Source organism: Periplaneta americana, chromosome 13, assembly GCF_040183065.1.
Source record: "Periplaneta americana isolate PAMFEO1 chromosome 13, P.americana_PAMFEO1_priV1, whole genome shotgun sequence".
NCBI classification, from domain to species: domain Eukaryota; kingdom Metazoa; phylum Arthropoda; class Insecta; order Blattodea; family Blattidae; genus Periplaneta; species Periplaneta americana.
The window spans coordinates 122,285,785-122,307,094 of NC_091129.1; the positions used below are offsets into that span (position 1 = coordinate 122,285,785).

Genomic DNA, 21,310 nt, shown 5'->3' on the forward strand with positions numbered 1-21,310 from the left:
ACCTTGTGTGTGCTGTGATTAGTGGCGGTTCCTCGGGGGAGGGAAGGGAGGAACGTCCTCCTCACATTTTTCTTCTTTTGAAAGTAAATACCAAATGAAATATATGCCTTGAAATTCGAGGAAGATTCGATAATTTTTAAATTCACAGCTATAAGAAAACCTCAGTTGATCGAGTTTTAAATGACGCGCATTCATGTGCTGCTAGAAAACTGTGAGAAAGATGCGAGATTGTTTGTGTGGAGAAATGTCAATCCTTTTCTCCTTTACTGCAGTTAACACATATAGACAACAGAGTAGGCTACTAACGGCGCGAGACAGAGGCAGAGTTTTAAAGCAAGTAAATGAACGGAGAGGGAGGAGATCCTTCTCTGAATCAGCACATGGGCGGGAAATATAGAAACCGACTAGTCGTGCAGCAAGCTCGCTACAGCTGCCATCTAACGATGCTGCATTCAACCAGACTATAACACATCTAGGAGGAGACAATAAAAAGAGTTTTAACGCAAAGCTATGAAAGACATCATATAAACTTTTTTTTTTTTAATTATAAAAAAAAATATATTATTCATTGCACTTTATATAAGCTACTATTCATGGTTTGAAACTTTCGAGGATATCTGAAAGTTGAAGTTAGATTTATATAAAACAAAGAGGAAGTAGTTAGTTCTACGTTAGTATCGCAGATATTTTTGGCCCCTGAAATTCACTTCCATTCATTGTCTACTAGACAGGACAACAGCCAAGTTGTCAGTTTTGTACAAATATATTTGAAATTGAAAGTACTCCAAACTACATTATTTTTAACATAAAAAATTAATCAGTCACCTGCAGCTTTGAACAATAATGATAGTATGACTTTACAAGAACTGACATTCTTCAAAAGCATGTGATAGCCTACTGAACTTGTAAAATGTACATGTAGCAACACAGACCACGTGAGTGGGTGCAGTGTTCTCGCTTTCCTAACAGAATATTTCCCATTCCCAATTCCGTAAAACGGTTCTGGTTATGTGTTAGTAGCTAGTCTCTTCCATCACTTGTGATGCTGTAGTGTGCGCGAAAAATGCTGCGAGTTTGTGAATTTCCTTGTAATTGTTAATTTGTGCAATTATCCAACAATGAATGAAAGTGAAAACATATTTTGGACAATTTAGGAAACTCAGTTTACAAGAACAGATTATTGCTATACAAAAGGGAAGGCCAACCCTAACACTATCTGGTCTTACATGTAGCTAATTTGTAGCATTTTCTCTCAAGAATGTGTCATTTTGCGCTGTTAACTTCTTTCCTCTTAAGAAATATGCAGGAGCCGCCACTGGCTGTGATCGAAAATGCATCTACTCCGTAAGATATTCACGTGCTGCCACCCACGTAACCTGCGCGAGATGACTATGCCATGTTTCAACTACAGTGGAACAGCTTCTAACACGTGCAACTAACAGCAGTGATAGATCACTTCAGTTCATGACAGAAATAATTATGTGAACCTGAGACCAGCAAAAACCGGGTGTTTAAAGTAACATTAATTAATACCTTGGTAAGCCAGAAGCTTCTTTTTGTCGAAATCAAATGTGTTGAATGACTGTTGGGCTGCGAGCTCCCGGGACTTCCTCTCACACCCAGGGGCTCTGCGGTCAGTACAAGTCATTAGGTCCGGTCCCATGTTACACAGAGCTGAAACAGAAGGAGCGAAGAGTTTCACATTTTTGTTCTTATAACTTCCGATGCAATCTGAAGACGAAATGGATAAATAGGCTATTTGTAATAAAGATTTTCGTATCTATTAATAAAGAAGTCAGACAAGGCAACCTACCACTATCTGCATTCATTAATAATGATATGAAAGATAAGGACATATAATAAAGGAATTCTAAAAGTCGCATACTAGGGGAAGTGTACCGGTACCTCTGTTTGCAAGTTTCTGTGAAAAACTGAACCTCACCAATCATTTCATTAAGAACATCTCTTTATTGGTTCTCCTAAGAAATCATCTTAGATGATAAACTTTGCTTACTGTAATCTTATTATGTATCCATGGGCGCGGATTAAGAGGAGAAAAAAAGAATCCTCCTTGCCAAGCTCTACAATATTAACTTTTCAGCTTTATTTATGTAAAATATTAAATTATGTATATATCTTGATTACACAACTTTTAACGCTATATCACTTCGGAATATAAAGTACATATATATGCTTCCACGTGTTAATTAACTATGTTATCTTTAATGAATTTAAATACTATTATAGTCACAATCATGCCATGGTATGAAAGAAAAATTTCACAACCTCGAGCGGTAATCGAACCTGCGACTTCCTGTTCTCCGGTCAGGCGCTCTACCACTGAACAGGAAGTCGCAGATTCGATTCCCGCTCGAGGTTGTGAAATTTTTCTTTCATACCATGGGATGATTGTGACTATAATAGTATTTAAATTCATTAATATGTCACATCAACGGACGTGTTTACGTCACCAAACATCGTAAGATGAAGATTACTATGTTATCTTGTTGACTAGTTAATTAACACGTGAAAGCATATATCGTGGGCTTACAAGGAAAAGGTATCAAGTACAAAAATGCGAAAAATGAGTTATTTATGGTAATAAAAGTCTGTCGAGCAAATATCCTGAAAATTTGCATGGCTGGTACAACACTCTGCCAACATGTGACACAGTTCCAGTACCTGCTGTGCATTACTGTGGAAATGATAAGTGTTGATTCTAAAGAGTACTGGTACTCTTAGGAAGCTTGTGATTTAGCCTCTAAAAAGATCGCTCATTTAACGCACTCTTTATATCATGAAGTCCAAAATCTGTGAATATATAGTTTCATTCAATTCTGCCCTAGCTGTGTTAAAACCATAATTCCATCTGCAAAATGTGCTAATATGTAGCTTAATACATGTATTATTTAACAAGAAGGAATAAATAATTTTAAATGCAAAACCAGATTTTTCATAAACATTCAAACTTTCAAGTTGATTTATCTCAATACCGGTACTATCTTCTTGGATTTAGTATCTTTTCCTTGTAAGCCCAGGATATATACTTTATATTCCGAAATTAAATTATGTATGTTGGAATTGCCTGTAAATTAATATTAAGAACATTAATTCATAATTTCTTTCCTAACAATTATTTGTAGAAGAGATAAAAGGTCTGGACTTCGTAAAGAGAGCAGGAATTATGTAGTTTTAAAAATTTTATTATGGTGTTTTCAATTCAATGTGAAACTCTGGAAGAGTTACTATGTTCTTCAATCTTTGTATGCGAAGATTGCATTTTTTAAATTTACCTACCTATTATTATTGTTTTAAATTTATTACAAAGATATTACTTTGATTTATATTGACAAAAATATATGTATTTCCTTTGTGTTCAGGTGTCTTAATTTTATCTTTTGTTAATTATTTTTCAGCCACATTTTTATGAAAACTTGTGCTTGAAACCCTTAAATAATTGGCTCATAATACTTATGTTCAGATGCTCTAAAATTCCTTTCACAAGGGCAAATTACTGAACATTTTTTCATGGTAGATCTCACATCACTCTGGTAGCTCAGACCTTCATCAGCCCCCCCCCCACCAGGAAAATACACATAGGCGCCCTTATATGTGTCTTTGTTATTATCCAATATTTAAAAAATGACAACTTTGTATTCTTATCTTATTATGTACCAATATCTTTGTTACTTATACTATCTTTCTACATGATACCCTTGTAAATTGGAATCTTACTACGTAATTTTGTTATTCCATCTCATTGGCACTTCTTACTATTCCTCTGAAGAACTAAAGAACTTCGATTCCAATAATAAAAATTATATTAATTGTACATTAAAATTCTCTCGTACACTTTGTATCTCTTCGGCAACCTTTGTTCAGAGAAAGTACTGGTATATTTAAATAAAAGTTAAGATTTCATTACCCATTTCATTTCATTCGAAATGAAGTTAAATTCTACAGCTAACTTGGAGCTGAAAATTGTTCCCATTTTGTAACCTTAAAATCAAGAAGTCGGTTTTTATTTACCAGCATTGGTCGAATCTGCTTGCATCCCATTCTTCTGAACTGGTGAATTACCTCGCTGAGGACTCAGTGCAGGACTTGACAAAGGAGTTGCGTTACTGCTTAGAGATGAAAATACTGCAACAACAAAATTCTGACAATGTAGAATGTCATCTTACATCCTCTGAGTTGAATAACTAAGAAATTTAAGTTACCACAGTAAAAGGAGTTATTATGCAATTCGTTCCTTTAATGGATCTTTTTCTCATATCAGAGCTGTTTCCAAAAAAATTTCATAGTTGAACAGTTTTATTACTATGTTTCCAATTCAATTTGAAACTTGGTAGAGCTACTCTGTTCAAATCTTAGTATACATAAAAATTATCTGTTCGCTGGGTGTGAATTAACAGTTGGGATGAGGAGGATTTCGTTCTCCCCTGTTGGAAAGTTATCTCCCTCTCATAAATTCATATTAACATCCCTGCCAGGGATAACTTCTATTCCTCCTCACAAAATATAATTGTTTTAATACAAAGGCCATTTGTAAGTACTGGTAAGTAACCAATTCTGATAAGAATTAAGTCTACCTTAAGTGAGCATTATATTAGATCTGATATTCATGATTATCCAACAAGATGCAATACTGTCTGATGCCTACTGCCAGATTAACTAAAATGAAATGAAGGTACCGTACCTAATGTTTTGGATACTATGTTGCTTAATAAATTACGTCAAGAGGCTTTTACTGTAAATGTTTTAAGATTTCAAACTGTACTTTTTTTGTTGGTAAATTAATACCTAATCCATTTTATGATGTAACTGAATTTCTATATTTTAATGTTAATATATGTTTTCAATCTTTGTATTTTGTCTTGACTCTGTCCATAGCATTTTGCACTAATATTCATAGCATAAATAATTATTTAATCACGGTTTCAGTAGTCTAATAGCAGAAGTGAACATAAAAAAAACCGCGACACTCCAGAGCAGGACGAAATATGCCAGACAGCAAAGAATGTTGTTGCTGTTTTCTAATGCCAGGCATTTGACAATAAAGTCATTTGACCTCTTGCACTTCAACATTTTTCAAAGATAGTCTCCTGGCCAGCCAATGAAGCACAGATTTTGAGGTGTTCCGAATCCATTTCTTGGTTTGAGTTGCACAATGGGCAGTTAGGAGACTGATGTATTCCAATTCTATGCAGGTGTTTGGCCAAACAATCATGGCCTGTTGCCAATCTAAATGCAGCTACAACCGATTTTCGTGGTAAATCGGGAATTAACTGGATTATGACGCAGAGAGTTCCATTTTTTCCCTTGGGATTATGTTATCAAATTTTGTTTGTTGATGTCTAAGTATGTAGATTTAATAAATCTTTTCACAGAGTAATATGTAGATTTAGTAACAGGTCTGTAAGTAGCTGTGCTGCTCTTCTTTGCTAAAGCATCTGCATTCTCGTTTCCCAGGATTCCACAATGGGATGGTATCCATTGGAATACAATTCTTTTATTGAGTGATATTAATTGAGAGAGCATTTTAGTTATTTCTGCCGTTTGAGATGAAGGTGTGTGTTTAGAGACTATTGATAGAATAGCTGCTTTGGAGTCTGACAATATAACTGCATTCTTAAATTTATTTATGTGGCATAGAAGATTCCTGAGACTTTCACTTATTGCAATGATTTCTCCATCAAAACTTGTTATTCCATATCCAAGAGATCTATAAAGTGAGAAGAGACAGCACATAACACCTGCACCAGCACCTTGTTCTCTGGAGATCAAGGATCCGTCGGTGTATAAATGAAGCCAGTTTTGTGGAGGGTACCTAATATTAATTGTCTCTAAAGACTATTGTTTCATTATTTCAATTGTTTTAATTTTAAAGATAGTAACGAATAAACATAATTTCCTCTACCTCCTCAGAGAAGTATAGTTTCTCACCATTGCTATCTTTGGTGTCTGACGCCAAAGACAAGCTGCTGTTGGAGAAGTTGCCGAGCATGCGGTGGCTGCTATAGCCACTGCTGCTGGTACTGCCAGCCACCGAGGCACTGCAAGACGAGCCCCGCGAGGGTACGGTCTGTGGCACTTGGTGCATCATTAGAGGATGTTGGTGTTGGTGTTGCTGCATATTCATGAATGGATTGACCGAGGCTGACGACATGATGGGGTAATGCATGAGTGAGCACACCGGCGAGGTGTAGCCATTGCCCCATGCGTTGCCCACAAGAGAGGGGTATGATGGCGACATCGGGGCTGACAGTGGGGAGATATTGATGCCAGGGAGGCCTACACAGCCAGCAGTGTTCAGCGTCAGGTGGTTGCGGAGAAACTGACACCTCCCAGTGCCGTTATACATGTCTGCCAACATAAAGAGATTGATCACAAATATAGGCTGTATACCCTTCATTTCAAAATACAAATTTAGTTCAGAACAGATTTTCATTGGTGTCAATCTTACAGGCAACCATAACCTAATCTCAGAAAAAGTAACTCTGAATTTTTCTGATAAATACATTACTGAAACAGAAAATATTATAATATAGTACAGTAATATGTGCATGTGGAAAGAATAGGAAATGAATGGTAGAAGAAAAAAAATGAAACAAACTCCAAAGGTAGAAACGAATTTGTAAAATGTAATTTAAATAAAATTAAAACACATTATAGTCAAACGTAATTTTAATATCTATATTATTGGAGAAAAATTCGCTCTGGCACTGGGAATCGAACCCAGGACCTCTCAGCTTTGTGCACTGAGCGCTCTTTCCATCTGAGCTATGCCGAGACCCAATTCATGGTGCCGTCCGAACTCTCCTCCTTTGTATCATCAATGGCCTACTACCTGCATTTTAGACATGTAATGTATGCAGGAGCGCATATTTAAATGAACTTATGGCCATTTTCGACAACAGTTTTTTGAGTCACTGTTAACATTGATATATTCTTATGTTAACAGTGACTCAAAAAACTACTGTCAAAAATGACCATAAAGTCACTTAAATGTAACATTATGGATAAATCAACATTATATGCAGATGACACTTCTTTCATAACATGTTCGACTAGTGCAGTAGAACTGCGTCAGCTAACCTCAAGTACACTTGTGGAAGCAGCAGAATGGTTCAGAGCAAATAAGTTAATTTTAAAGGAAAAGAAGACTCAAAAATTAATTCTGACATTGAAAAAAGAAGAAGGGTCTGAAGGAAAGGTGATAGATCCATCTTGATGCAAAACTAACCTAGGATTGCCACATCGAATATATCTCTCGAAGACTGTCCAGAGTCCTGTACTACTTCTTAAGAGTAATTAGAGACAAAATACCCGGGCAGTACCTAAGATGTGTTTATTTTACTTTTTTTCATAGCATATTAAAGTATGGAATCCTGGTGTGGGGAAACAGTAATAAATTGAAGTCCTACTGATTCAGAAAAAAAAAAACAATAAGAATTATCACAGAAGTACTAAGCACCAAACTATGAGCAGCAACCTCTTAGCATAAAAATGATTTACATACTTACTCACAGAATCAAGGCGGAGATTGGGTTCCAGACTCCAACTGAAGACCCTGTATCATTCAGTTTCCATCGCCAATTTGACTTAATAGTTTGATTTTTCATTTGAGTGACAAGTTTTCTGTTGTGGATTGAATTATATTCTCTTTATTACATCATATTATGTTACGGTACACTGTTATAAATAAAAATATACATAGTGTTTCTATGCAGATCAGTCCCAAGAATTCATGGTTTGTCAGCTTAATTTGATGGTAGTGGGAAGTGCCCGTCCCAAGGAAACAGATTTTGTTTTCTGTTATGTAGAGGATAGAATGGGAATAATAATAATAATAATAATAATAATAATAATAATAATAATAATAATAATAATAATAATAATAATACACCATTTCACATCATCATCATCATGTCATCATCATTTCAACATATCATCATCAGTCAACATCATCATATTCATCTGTCAACATATCATATTATATCACATCATCAATATGTCAAAAATCACCATTTCATATCCTCGCCATCATCATCATCGTACATCACCATCACACATCATCATCATCATCATCATCATCATCATATCTCATATCATCGTCAATCTCCACCAATATCATCATCATCATCATCATCATTCTCCACCAATATCTATCATCATCATCATCATCATCATCATCATCATCATCATCATCATCATCATCACTCATACTATATCATCATCTCTGCTCATATCATTCTCGAAATCTTCTCTCATCTTACATCACTGTCGTTGTAGACATCTCATACCACCATTTCATTATTACCAACAACTAGAAGGTTGTAGGTATATAGAAGATTCACTCGAAGATAAATTAGCTTCCTCAGAAGCAGATTTGAAGATAGGAGTACAAACATTTACAAAAATATGTCTTAGATTTTCCTTTTCCTCTCCCTGTGCTGGTAGTTTTGTCAAGTTGTACCAACTTCCGGAATGTGTGACCAATTGATTCAATTACAACAGGTATAATCTCAGTTTTTGCTCACAACATTAGACTCATCACAATTCCAAATTATTATATTAGCTCCTTTCCAGCTCTCCTCTTTACACACCAAGTTCTGAGATCTTCACAGTAGCCTACAGCAAAGTCAATTACTGTATCTAGCATGATTTCTTATCAAAATTACAGATTAAAATATCCAGTTTATTGCCTGTTAGTGTACATCTGCTTAACTCATAAAATCATACGATTATGTAGGTACATTATCAGGCAGTACATCTCACTTGACGATATGTGTCAGAGGAAGGTATGCATCTGAAGTCTGATTAGTGAAGTATGTAGCTAATCGGCGATGTATGCAAAGGAGGGAGAAAGCTGGTCACTCTATCCCATTATCTCCTGGCCTAGTTGCCTCATAAGTATCACTTGTGAGGTTCAGACCTGTCTTCGGACAGTTGACTGAACAACAACATGTACAAAATCAACTGGTATCAGTAAAAGAACATACCATTTCTGATATATGTCAGGAAGATAAATCTGATACATTTGTCAATGAAGATACTTACCAGTACATCATTGTTGGTCTTGTTTCGTCGTAAATATTTATTAGACCAACTTACTGACATGAAACCTGATGAAATCACGTTTCCGATTGTTTCAAAATGTTCTCGAATAGGCCTACCAGCATTACATGCATTATTCTCAACATTTAATCTTAAATGGTGGTTATGAATGCTTCTGTTTCTGGTTTCATTTTTTCCATGCATGGATTTGGGTGTTATCCACTACTCTTACAGGTCTTGAGATATTAACTACACAGACACTTACTTTTCTATACTTTTATTTCCTTATTTTTACAGTAGTGTCAAAAAAGCTATCACAAGTTTTTATTAAATTGGAGATTATATGTATATAATACATATTGTAATACAACAGCTCCTCTAGGAACTTATAAAATTTAACAATGCCGTTGTGCTCTGTGGCTTAAAGGCAAGCCATTCACTCTATAGCAAGTTCTTCGACTCCAAAAATAACTAAAATGAAAAATAATTTTAATAGGATTAAAAAATAATAAAAATTTAAGAAATAAACTGTTTCGCAATGAATACCAGCATGTTATGAATATATGCATATTAAAGAGAAGAAAAAGAGAAAAAACATACGAAAAGAAAGAAAAAAACCAAAAGGAACGAAAAATGAAGTCACAAAATCAGTACCGATGCCGGGTAACTAAAAATTCAGAATTGAAAAAATATCTACATAATCCATATTTAACTTCTGATTATCGCAGAAGTTCGAAGGCTGTACAATTTGGATTTTAATACATGTTGAATCTTTCGTACACTACTTTTAACACTTGAATATAATTACTTGATTAAATGAAGATCTTACTCGTGTTAATTATGTAAGCATGTGTGGCTTACAGCTGTTTCGGTGCTACTTGACACCATCATCAGAGCCTTCTGTGTCTCGGCGCCATCTCAACTTCGCTGCCTGTTGTGTAGGTGCGTTCGTGTGATGAAGAGTTGTATCAAATAGTGTGTGTGTTCTGAAATTGATCTGTGTGTTGAGACTTTGATATTAGGGTGTGTTTTAGTGTGTGTGTGTGTGTGTGTGTGTGTGTGTGTGTATATTTCATATTGTTCTAGTGTGTTGAGTTTTTGGTTTTTGGGTTATATGTGTAGGATTTCCATATCTGTATGTTATTGTATGTGTGGTTAGCATTAGTTATGTGTTCGGCATATGTAGATGTATTGTGTCCTCTGGTTATTGCTTTAATGTGTTCTTTGTATCGAGTTTGGAATGATCTGCCTATCTGTCCAATGTAGAAACTGTCGCAACTATTGCATGTGAATTTGTATATGTCTGTGTGGTTGTATTTATTTTTTTGTGTTGTTTGTGTATTGAGATGTCTTTGTAGTGTGTTTTCTGTTCTGTATGCTATGTTGTATTCAGTGGCGGTTCCTCGGGGGAGGAAAGGGAGGAACGTCTTCCTCATATTTTCTTCTTTTGAAAGTAAATACCAAATAAAATATGTGCCTTGAAATTCGAGGAAGATTCGATAATATTTAAGTTCACAGCTATAAGAAAAACTCGGTTGATCGAGTTTTAAACGACGCGCGCTCATGTGCTGTAGAAAACTGTGAGAAAGATACGAGATTGTATGTGTAGAGGAAAGGCACTCCATTCCTCCTCTACTGCAGTTAACACACATAGACAACAGCGCACTAGCGGCCAGAGAAAGAAGCAGAGTTTAAAGCAAGTAAATGAACGGAGAGGGAGGAGATCCTCCTCTGAATCAGTCATGGGCGGGAAATAGAAACTGACTGATCATGCAGCAAGCTTGCTACCGCTGCCATCTAACGATCTTGCATTCAACCAGACTATAACACATCTAGGAGGAGGCACAATAAAAACAGTTTTAACGCAGCGCTATGAAAGACACCATGTAAACTTTTTTTAAATTATAAATCAAAAATATTATTCATAGCACTTTACATAGGCTACTACTATTCATGGTTTGAAACTTTCGTGGATGTTTCAAAGTTAAAGTCGGGTTTATGTGCACCAAAGAGGAAGTAGTTCTACGTAGTTGGCCCCTGAAATTCACTTCTATTACTAGACAGGACAACAGCCAAGTTGTCAGTTTTGTACAAATATATTTGAAACTGAAAGTAGGTACTCCAAACTACATCATGTTTAACATAAAAAAGTAATCGGCCACCGGCAGCTTTGAACAATAATGATAGTATGACTTTACAAGAACTGACATTCTTCAAAAGCATGTGATACTGAACTTGTAAAATATACATGTAGCAACACAGACCACGTGGGTGGGTGCAGTGTTCTCGCTTTCCTCAGATTATTTCCCATTTCCATTTCCGTAAAACGGTTCCAGTTACGAGTTAGTAGCTAGTCTCTTCCAACACGTGTGATGCTGTAGTGTGCTCGAAAAATGCTACGAGGTTGTGAATTTCCTTGTAACTGTTAACTTGCGCAATTATTCAACAATGAATGGAAGTGAAAACATAATATATTTTGGACAATTTAGGAAACTCAGTTTACAAGAACAGATTATTTCTATACAGAAGGGAAGGCCAACCCCAACACTACCTGGTCTTACATGTATGCATGTAGGCTAATTTGTAGCATGTTTCATTCAAGAAGGTGTCCTTTCGTGCTGTTAACTTCTTTCCTCCTCTTAAGAAATATGCAGGAGCCGCCACTGGTTGTATTTCTGTTTTCTGAATGAGGATGCAATCTTGTGTGTGTTTTTGTTTTCATATGTTAGTGTGGTGTATTTCTTGTGTTCTTGTGTTTGTGTTGTGTTTTGTGTGTTTGTTGAGTTTTTGTTTTGCTGACACACAGAAGGCTCTGATGATGGTGTTAAGTAGCACCGAAACAGCTGTAAGCTGCACATGCTTACATAATTAACACGAGTAAGATCGCCATTTAATCAAGTATTTGGATTTTAAAATTAACTCGCAAAACATTTATATAGATTGAGATATTTTAATGTATTTAAATCCTTTATTATTTGAGTAAAATAAAATTATATGACAAGATAACAGCTGGTACCGTTATACCTATGCTACGAAATCTGAAAGGATAAGCTTATTTCTCTTGACAAATAATTGTATCTGTTGTCGGTCGTCAGATCCATGGACAATGACGTAACACAGTGATAGTACTCCTGTCTGTATACTTGCTTTATGGATGATGGTTGATTATGTTTAGTTATCAGAACGATAGAAAGTAAATGGCAACACCACGAGAAAGCTTATCCCAACGTAGTCCTCATTAAACTAGGGACTATATACCAATATATCGAATATAAATCTCAGGAAATGTCAGTACTCACCATTGTTAATAGCGTCGACAGGCAACTTGTTGGGGATGTTGTATGTCTCAGGTATGTCAGCCACAACTTTAGGCTCGTCTAGATCCAGCAGCTTGTTCCTTGCTTCATAAACATTACCTGTAACATAGATTTTTTACATTAATCTTTCCTTATTAGAATAAGTATTATTGAATTGCAGTTAAACTTGCGTCGTCATACAAATAAAATTGAACACATAGCAATACTGCAATATGTATTCTCGTAACAGTAGCAGTTGAGTCGCAAATTATGTAATGCACAAAAGGTTCAGTAACCTAACCCGTCACAGAAGGGCATTGATGGCTGTGCATTTCCTCCTTCCCACTCTAGCCTTGCTTCCGACTTGCTTCTACTATCACTGAATGTATGGTTGCTGTCACACACTTTATTACCAATCTGAAATGAAATTATGGCCAAACCGTCACAAACCGTCGATGCTACAGAACAAACCAATAACTTAAAGGACACATTTGTTGGTATTTTCTCCACAAAATCCCCGAACGTTACCTCTCCAACATCCCTAGTTTTCCTGTAATATGCATTCCAAAGTTTAATTGAAAATTATACTTTTCTCGAAATCTGTTCACAAAATACCACAATGATATTAGACTTCATTGTTTAACTCATGTCCTGACTAATCTCTCAAAAGGACCTTATTTAATCCCATTCTAACGTGCATGATATTATTGCATTAAACAATCTCTTAAAAGTGTGACCCAGTTTCATTCAAAATGAGTAAATATTCCTAAGAATAGAAAAATCTTGGGATATTAAATAGTTGAAGACTGGAAAAATTCATAAGAGTTAATTTTTAAATAGAAAAGTTAAGAGTATTAAACACACCAATTCCAAGAAAATTAGTTTTCGGCAAATACGAGTTGATCTATTTTGTAGGCTACCATTATTCAGTACCGGTACCAAATATGAGAAAGGAAATACTGAAAATTATATGAGAAATCTATAGAAATGTACATGTACAGACTAAGACGGACACAGTGAGCAACATACTAAACAAAGTTTAAAGAGAATTAGGACGCACTTGCGTTGCGTTCGATGCCCTTGATAACTGCGGTGACGACGTTCTGCTTGGGCTTGTGTCTAATGGTAATGTCCACGTCCAACTTCTGCATCAGCTGTATCACTTTCTCCCGATCCACCACCATGTTCTCGGGTAGCCCAAACATCAGTGTGATCGGCAGCGATCCCTGCAAGTACAAAAAGGAATACAAATTATCATTAACTGGCGCAAGTTGGTTCATTTTTCAACTATAGGGTCTATTCAGAGACAAGGTGATATAATCATAATGCTGCAGCAATCGCGGTATAGAAAGGTAAGTTTGCAGAAAAAAAACCTGTCCCACAAACTCTCAGAATCCAACCTAGCTCTCCTCAGTAAGCCCTGTTGACTCAATCTAACTCGACCTGCATAGTTATTGGTAGATATCTTTCAATAAAAGGATGAGTAAGTGGGACAGAGAAAGGACGAAGAAGAGAGAGAAGGTGAGGCGCAAAGAGAAAAAGAGGGATGATGGAGAGAAAGAAAAAGAGAAAATGAGGTGGCGAAGGAAGAGGAGGCAGAGAAGATAGGGAGGACAGCGAAGAGGGAGGGAGAGAAGTTTTTTAATCTTATTTAACAACGTTGTATCAAGTACCAGGTTATTTAGGTCGATGAAGTTTATGAGATAGTATTTGGCGAGATGAGTTGAGGATTCGCCATAAATTATGTGACATTTGCATTAAGAAAATCTTGGAAAAAACTAAACCAAGTAATCAGCCAAAGTGGTAATCAAATCCCTACTCAATTGACAAAAAAAAAAAAAAAAAAAAAAAAAACGCGTCTACTACGTGAGCTACACCAGTGGCTGGGCGAAAGAAAGAAAAGTGACGAAGAGCAGCTAGATATAAAAATAGAGAGTAAAGGCGAAGCACTAGAAATAAAAAGAGAGTAGGTGCGAAGAGCTAGGGAGACTAGGGGTGAAGAGAAAGAGAGAGATAATGAGCAAAGACCTAGAGAGAACGAGAGCTGGCGAAGATCTAGAAGACAGAGAGAGAAAGGAAGAAGAGCTCGACAAAGAGCTAGAGAGAAAAAGAATAGGGAGAGAATGGAGAGAGAGGGAGGGAGGAAGGGAGGGAGGGAGAGGGGGAGGGGGAGGGGAGAGGGAGAGAGAGAGAGAATGTAGGGACGTTTGAATAGGAAGAGAAAGACAAAAATTAATCTATGTTTAATCTTTCGTACACTACTTTTAACACTTGAATATAAATAATGATTAAATGGCGATCTTACTCGTGTTAATTATGATAATTAACACGAGTAAGATCGGCATTTAATCAATTATTTACAAAAATCAAATCGCTTCATTGCAAACTAGAATGCTCTTCTCACCATGAGCTGTTGTCTTGCGAGATACACATTGTGCACGGAACCCGTGATGCAGATGTTGCTCTTTTTGAGGGTCGGGATGTTGGGGTCGTCTGCATCAGGGAACATGATTTGCGTGGACGTCTGCTGCATGATCATCTTCAAGTTGCCGCTGCCTTTGCCCAGTACAATGCTGTGGTGTTGTGGCGATATCTCTAGCGCCATCTGCACTTGTATTTGAGTCTGAAAGCACAACATCTGCAGATGTTATTTTTTTTCCAAATGCCCCCAGGTTGTCTTTCGACATTTCTGGTCCATTTCTGGTAGTGGCTTAGCAGCAATCCACTTCTGAGGTTGAGGGACCAAGAAGGTGGAGTTACATTACCCCAATGATATGATGGAATCATCAGGATTACGTGTCGCTAAGAGAGGTCTTAAATCAAAACTTAACCTAACTTCGAGACCATGGACGACAGTGGTGAGAGGTGATACAAAAATATAGGTGAAGAAATTTCCTAGATTATTATTATTATTATTATTATTATTATTATTATTATTATTATTATTATTATTATTATTATTATTATTATTATTATTATTATTGATACCGGTATATAATGATATTATTACAATAATACTACCACTACTATTTTATTTCATATGAATAGCATCTGTTTGTTTCAGTTACAAAAAATTGACTCATCTGTACTATAGCATCAGTTTTATCAAGAGTTGAACTTCATTGTTCTTTCTTGCAATGCAAAGACAGTGATCACCTTATCAAAGAAATCTCTATTACTTCTCATGTTTTCCAGCAAACTAGATTCTATTGAAATGGTAACTTTGAAACTTTCTAACTGATAATTCAATATTCCAATTTAAATTTTAAAATTATCGATACTATAAAAGTAATTCAAGTATGATATAAATTTATTTTCACTATTTGAGCTATCAACCAGAATATAATATATTCACCAAATTAAGCACGATAGGTCCTCAGTACAATACTGGGTAAGTACTACAGTTATATCAATTGAAGGGCTAAGTATTAGAAGAATATTAACTGCTAAATTATCGAAATAATTTCAATAACATTACTAAAATAATAAAATACTTTTATCACCGCACTGTATTCTGTGAAAAATTATTCATTCTTCCACAAACAATGGAAAACACAAAATATTACAATATCGAGATTATCTTTTGTGCTCCAAATTAAATTAAATTTAATCTTATCAGTTTTAGAATTGAAGACCTCCCCAGAAAAAGAATGTAACATCATATTCTTGAAATATGTGATTTAGATGGAAAAAAGTAATTTTGAAGCATTTATTTACAAAAATAAATTATTGTATTCAGTAGCTGAATAAACTTTTATCATTGACTAGTCAAATGGTTGCGATGGTAAATATAGACCTAAAGAAATATGCCCCTGAATTTAGTTTCCTCCTTCCTGAAACATGAATAAATTACAGTTTTATAGGTTACATCCTTATTCCAGGAAGGTCTTCAGTTATTATCACATAATTTTCCAGAACAATATTACCCTTATTATGAAGAGAGTTCTATTTTGTTGAATCAATAATACCCAACATGTATTTACTCTTATTGTACCAAAATGGATCCTCTCGGTATGGAAGCAATGTTGGAGGGAAATTCATGAAGGAAAAGGAAAGAAAAATGTTGCCGAAAGAGAGGGAAAAAAAAGTAAGAGAACTAGAAGAAAGAAAAAAAGAGAGAGAAGATTCTGAGGAAAGAAGAAAAGGAAAAAGAAGAAAAAAGAAGAATCGTAGAGAAGATACAAAAGAGAAGGACGGAAAAGAGAAAGCGGGAAAAAGAAAGGTACGTACGAAAAATAGAAAATGCAGTATGGAAGAAAAGGAAAAATCAGGAAGGAAAAGAAGTGACGGAAGGGAGGAGAGAGAAAGTAGGTCAAGGGAGCAAAAATTTGCATTGAACAAAAATGGAGAGCAGAAAGAAAGAAGATGAACGCCATACTCACATCAAGAGACTCGCACAAGTGATGTATGACTAGCATTGTGGCCTCTTGTACGCCGGCCACTTCCCACTCACAGCCCTTTATCAGAACTATAGTGCCATACAGCTTAGGGCGTTTGCGGAACATCACCTGCACGTTGTACTTCTCCTCGATATTGCGCAGGATCGGGGAGTTGCTATCTGGCAGAGGCTGCAGAGTTCCTATGATTGGCAGCTCAAAACTGAAGATCAGTGGGGTCAAATTCTGCAACATGATGTTCACAATTGCTTAGGCTACTTGTTTCTATCGATGAAGCCATCTAAAAATCCTCCGCAAAGGCCAGGTCTTACTTTTGTTACTGCTCCCAACATTAATTCAGTAGTTGGATACTATTTGGGAAAATTAAAACACTTCATCAGCAGAACAAACTATAGGGACCAACATTTTCCGCATTTGCGATAAAGCCGATCTTTGTTACATATATCCCAATATGTTTCGGGAACTGTTTCTAGGCATTATATATAGTAATAAACTGAAATTATTTTTTTTTGCGAGAAAAACGTGAGATTAATAACGTGATTTTTTTTAATTATAAACTTCATGCTAATAATAGCGCGAAATCGCATTTGGTGGTTTTTAAATCTTTATTTTAATATTGATTTAATTTTATTTACTCTTTCATTCCATTTCATTTAATCAATTTTCCGATTTCTAATCAATTTTCTCCTTTTCATTTTTAATCAATTTTCCCATTTCATTTCACCTAATCCCCCATTTAATTTCATCTGTTTTCTCATTTAATTTAATCTATTTCAGATTGATTGATTGATTGATCGATCGATCGATTCATTCATTCATTCATTCCATTTTGAATTCAGCACTTTAAATATTCAACCCAGAATTCATCATTAACAGTAGGCTAGGCTTAATGTAGACATGACCCTAGTGCGGAAAGGTGAAAGCTATTCCGTTCATTCTTTGGAAATCAAGATTATTCTGTGATCATAAAAGGGTACAGTGAGCGAATTGCAAGGGTTCAAACCAATCTAATTAAGTTACGAGATGACAAGATGTGTACCGGTACTCTGAAAGTTCTGACTATACAGCAGTTTGCTTCAGTCACCGTGAATTTAGTAGCAAAGCTCTTCAGTCAGTTTGGTATCAGTGTGTCAATATTGGTAATGAACATTTATTTTCTTCCTACTCAAGACAGTGAGTGATTTACGTTTCAACATGAAAGAAGACAATGTGAACACTCTGGCAATGTTCATTCTGCTGATTGATAGTTTGTATGGATTGTTTCTATTGCAAGAGCTTTTGATTCAGAGGGGAGTGGATATTTGTTTATACTTTTGTTGAGGTCTAGACTAACTTATCGATATGATATCAATTTGTCTAAAATTATTAGCACAGATTTCTTCAGGAAATCACACATTTATAGCTTTTCAAAGAATCTCGTCCCAGAAAGAAAGCTTCAAGCAACATTTTTCTGCCATTTCTCGGCCATGTAACATTTCGAAATTCAATGCCGTCTGCAGTTGAAAGCATCGTCAAAATATTATCACCACTACAACCATCATATACAATCTCCCCTTGTGAGGAACAGGCTACCAGAAGAAAAACAGTATTTTTCCTCCCTTCCTCCAAGCTCTCTTGTACGACTTTTGCTTGTAAAGCTTCAGGTCTCAGTCAGAGTTTCACCAATAACTGAACATGTAACCCTACCCGAATTTGAGCCCGGGCTTGTTCAACTCCTTCAAGCTGCCCGGCGATGGAAACCTGGTTGCTCTTTTCGTTCACGTTGGTGCGGTTCGAGTCTGGGAAGTGGATGTGGCAACTGGTCTCCTGCATCACGCGCTTGATGGTGTGCCCTCCCTTGCCGATGATGTGGGAGTGGTCAGTGTAGCTCACGTCCAGTTTCAACTGCACACAATTGCTCTGCAACACAATTTATTACAAGACACAGTATAAACAACTCACTGTTTCAGCTCGAAGCATGCATCTGGCAATTAATGAGTCACAATAACCTTTGAAAACTTAAGCATAAAGTGGGCCTCCATTATGAAATTCCCAACTGTAGTTGGGGAAGATATTTTGTTTGGAAAGTTAGAAGCAGTCTGAATATAAAGCATTGCACATATGACGAATGCAGTTAGGCTCATATAACTGTAACAATAAAATTGCCAGTAATTCTTAATTACACTTGACAATTTTCACTAACTGGAATAATAAGTACGTACAATTGCCCAATTATCGAAATGTTACAATAGTTTGCTATTATTAATACCGGTAATATTTAAATTAAGTTCTTATGATTATAACAAAGGCGGCCACAGGATCCAATCTCAGTGGTAGCAAGATGTTTAAAAAATTAGAGAAAACAGATGGACGAGGAGAGAGAAAATTGAACATGAAAAATAGCCAGTTCTGAAATGTAAATTACCTTGGGCACGCATTCACAGTTTAAAGCACTCGCTTTTGTTGAATTGTTTACCGAGGATTTGCAAAAACATGTATCGAACACGTAAAAAGAAAATAAAAAAAACAAGTAAAAAATAAAAATCTCTGTTGTAGCAATTGTTACCCCTGGCTATCCCCTGTGGACGCCCTTGGGTTATGACTATAACAGGTAAAGTATATTGCTCTTGGGTCTGTAGCGCCAAATTTCTGTAATTTATTTTTAAAAATGTCAATTTTTATATCTGTTATCTAGGTCTCGGTATTGCATAATATAATACGTATCCATGATAATCAGTAATGAGAAAATTACTAGAAAATAAGCTTTTAGTGGATGGTTATGGGTATCAGAGTGATAACTAGGAGTTGTTGTAAATTTATTTATCAAAACAATATCAGAAACAGTTTTTTCCTTCATATTTTATTTTAAAGTCGAGTGTTGCCTGTTGTTCTAGGACTTCTGGTTGTGGTAATTTACATATAGCCTGATTACAGCCTGATTCAGCAACTCCCAAGACATTTCATTTTCATACATTATACTTTTTCAGTTACCGGTATCTTCTGGTACTTTAAATTTCTTCTAATGTCTCTTGAAATTATAGCATGTTTGTTACATTATGAGAGTAGCCATTGAATTTAACATTAAATATCATATGTTCTATGAACTATGCCCATGTTTAAAGTCAACTGTAAGAAGTCTTGATCAAAAGAAATTAGAAGTAGGTGGAGTTCTGGCCGCACAAGTCAATCATATGAGTGCACTCCTTGTATGATTAATATAGGAGCCCTTCAGAACAAAAGTGGTGCAGGTCAAAATTGGGTAATGAGGTTTAAAGTAAAAATTCTGCAAAATACAGAGCAAAGTAGCAATTAATATGTCCTTCTTGCTATTCACTGACTACTAATAGTCTGAATAAATTGAATATTAGTTGCTACTTTGCGCTGTATTTTACAGAATGTTTACTTTAACCCTCATTACCCATTTTTTACTTACACCACTTCTGCTCTGAACAGCTCATATGTCAAACATGGAATAAAGACACGAAGGGAAAAACCCAAGGAGAGAGATTCGATCCGATGCTGTGGATTGAGCCTCAGCGTAGCTCAGTGGTAGGGCATCCAGTGCTTAGAACTGGGGGTCCTGGGTTCTATCTCTGGCACTGGAGCGAATTTTTCTCTGTATTTAACAAATAATTTATCCTAGAAGTTTCAAGCACGCAGGCTTAAAATATTCCAATTATTTACCTAACAAATCTAAAAATTAATGCAATCATTATTATAGATAGTATAATTAAATATTCTTTACCTCAACATAGCTTTACAGTGTACCTCGAAACTGTCGTATCGAAGTTTGTCACAATCGGCTATGAACCATTACTGTGAATGGCTTATTAATTATTCTACACACAAACTTCCTATAAACTGAACTGTTTCGAAACTCTTAACACAGGTAATATGAAATTACATGTTATATTCATCACACTGGTAACAGCTATCTCCTCTTTCAGATTTACTTCTTAATTAGTCGAATCCTGTTCAGTTGTGAACAGCATAATTTCCCTTTGAAGTTCAGGCATCAGACTATGATCATTGGGATGGTTAATATTTTTAATTAACATTAAATGCCTTATGTTTAGTTTAATGTAATGTTCTCGTATTTCAAAGAAATTTTGAAATAATGCATTTTAATGCTAAGTACCAGTATATACTGTTATTGATTGCTGTTGTTTTCTCTGTTTACTGCTCCTTACCTTCCTCTTCATGTACCTGGTAGAAGCACGCTGGTCATAAGACAAACTGCCAAGTTAGAAAGTGATTATTATTATGTTGTAATTATAATTGTTGTCATTACTATTGTATTTGTTTACATTACTATTATACTATTGTATTAACATGTAATTGTTATCTGACGATGCCATGAATCCTTGTATTCTGACGGCTAATAAATACATACATACGTACCTACATACATACATACGTACCTACATACATACATACATACATACATACATACATACATACATACATACATACATACATACATACATACATACATACATACATACATACATACATATTGTATTTACAGTATAGTGCAGATTAAATTTATTTGTTATTATTATAATGATAATGGTGATA

At 35.6% G+C, this 21,310-nt stretch overlaps 1 protein-coding gene across 1 annotated transcript in view; it reads right to left on the minus strand.

Moving 5' to 3' along the window:
* Positions 1-21,310, minus strand: part of BicC (protein bicaudal C) — a 104,420-nt gene that overhangs the window by 17,499 nt on the left and 65,611 nt on the right. The window contains exons 5-12 of the mRNA XM_069843982.1: positions 18,440-18,652; positions 16,739-16,978; positions 14,761-14,979; positions 13,417-13,582; positions 12,360-12,476; positions 5,947-6,366; positions 4,030-4,143; positions 1,534-1,674 (exon numbers count right to left, since the gene is read on the minus strand). Of these exons, the coding sequence (XP_069700083.1) occupies positions 1,534-1,674; positions 4,030-4,143; positions 5,947-6,366; positions 12,360-12,476; positions 13,417-13,582; positions 14,761-14,979; positions 16,739-16,978; positions 18,440-18,652 (1,630 nt within the window). The remainder of the gene's footprint in view (positions 1-1,533; positions 1,675-4,029; positions 4,144-5,946; positions 6,367-12,359; positions 12,477-13,416; positions 13,583-14,760; positions 14,980-16,738; positions 16,979-18,439; positions 18,653-21,310) is intronic.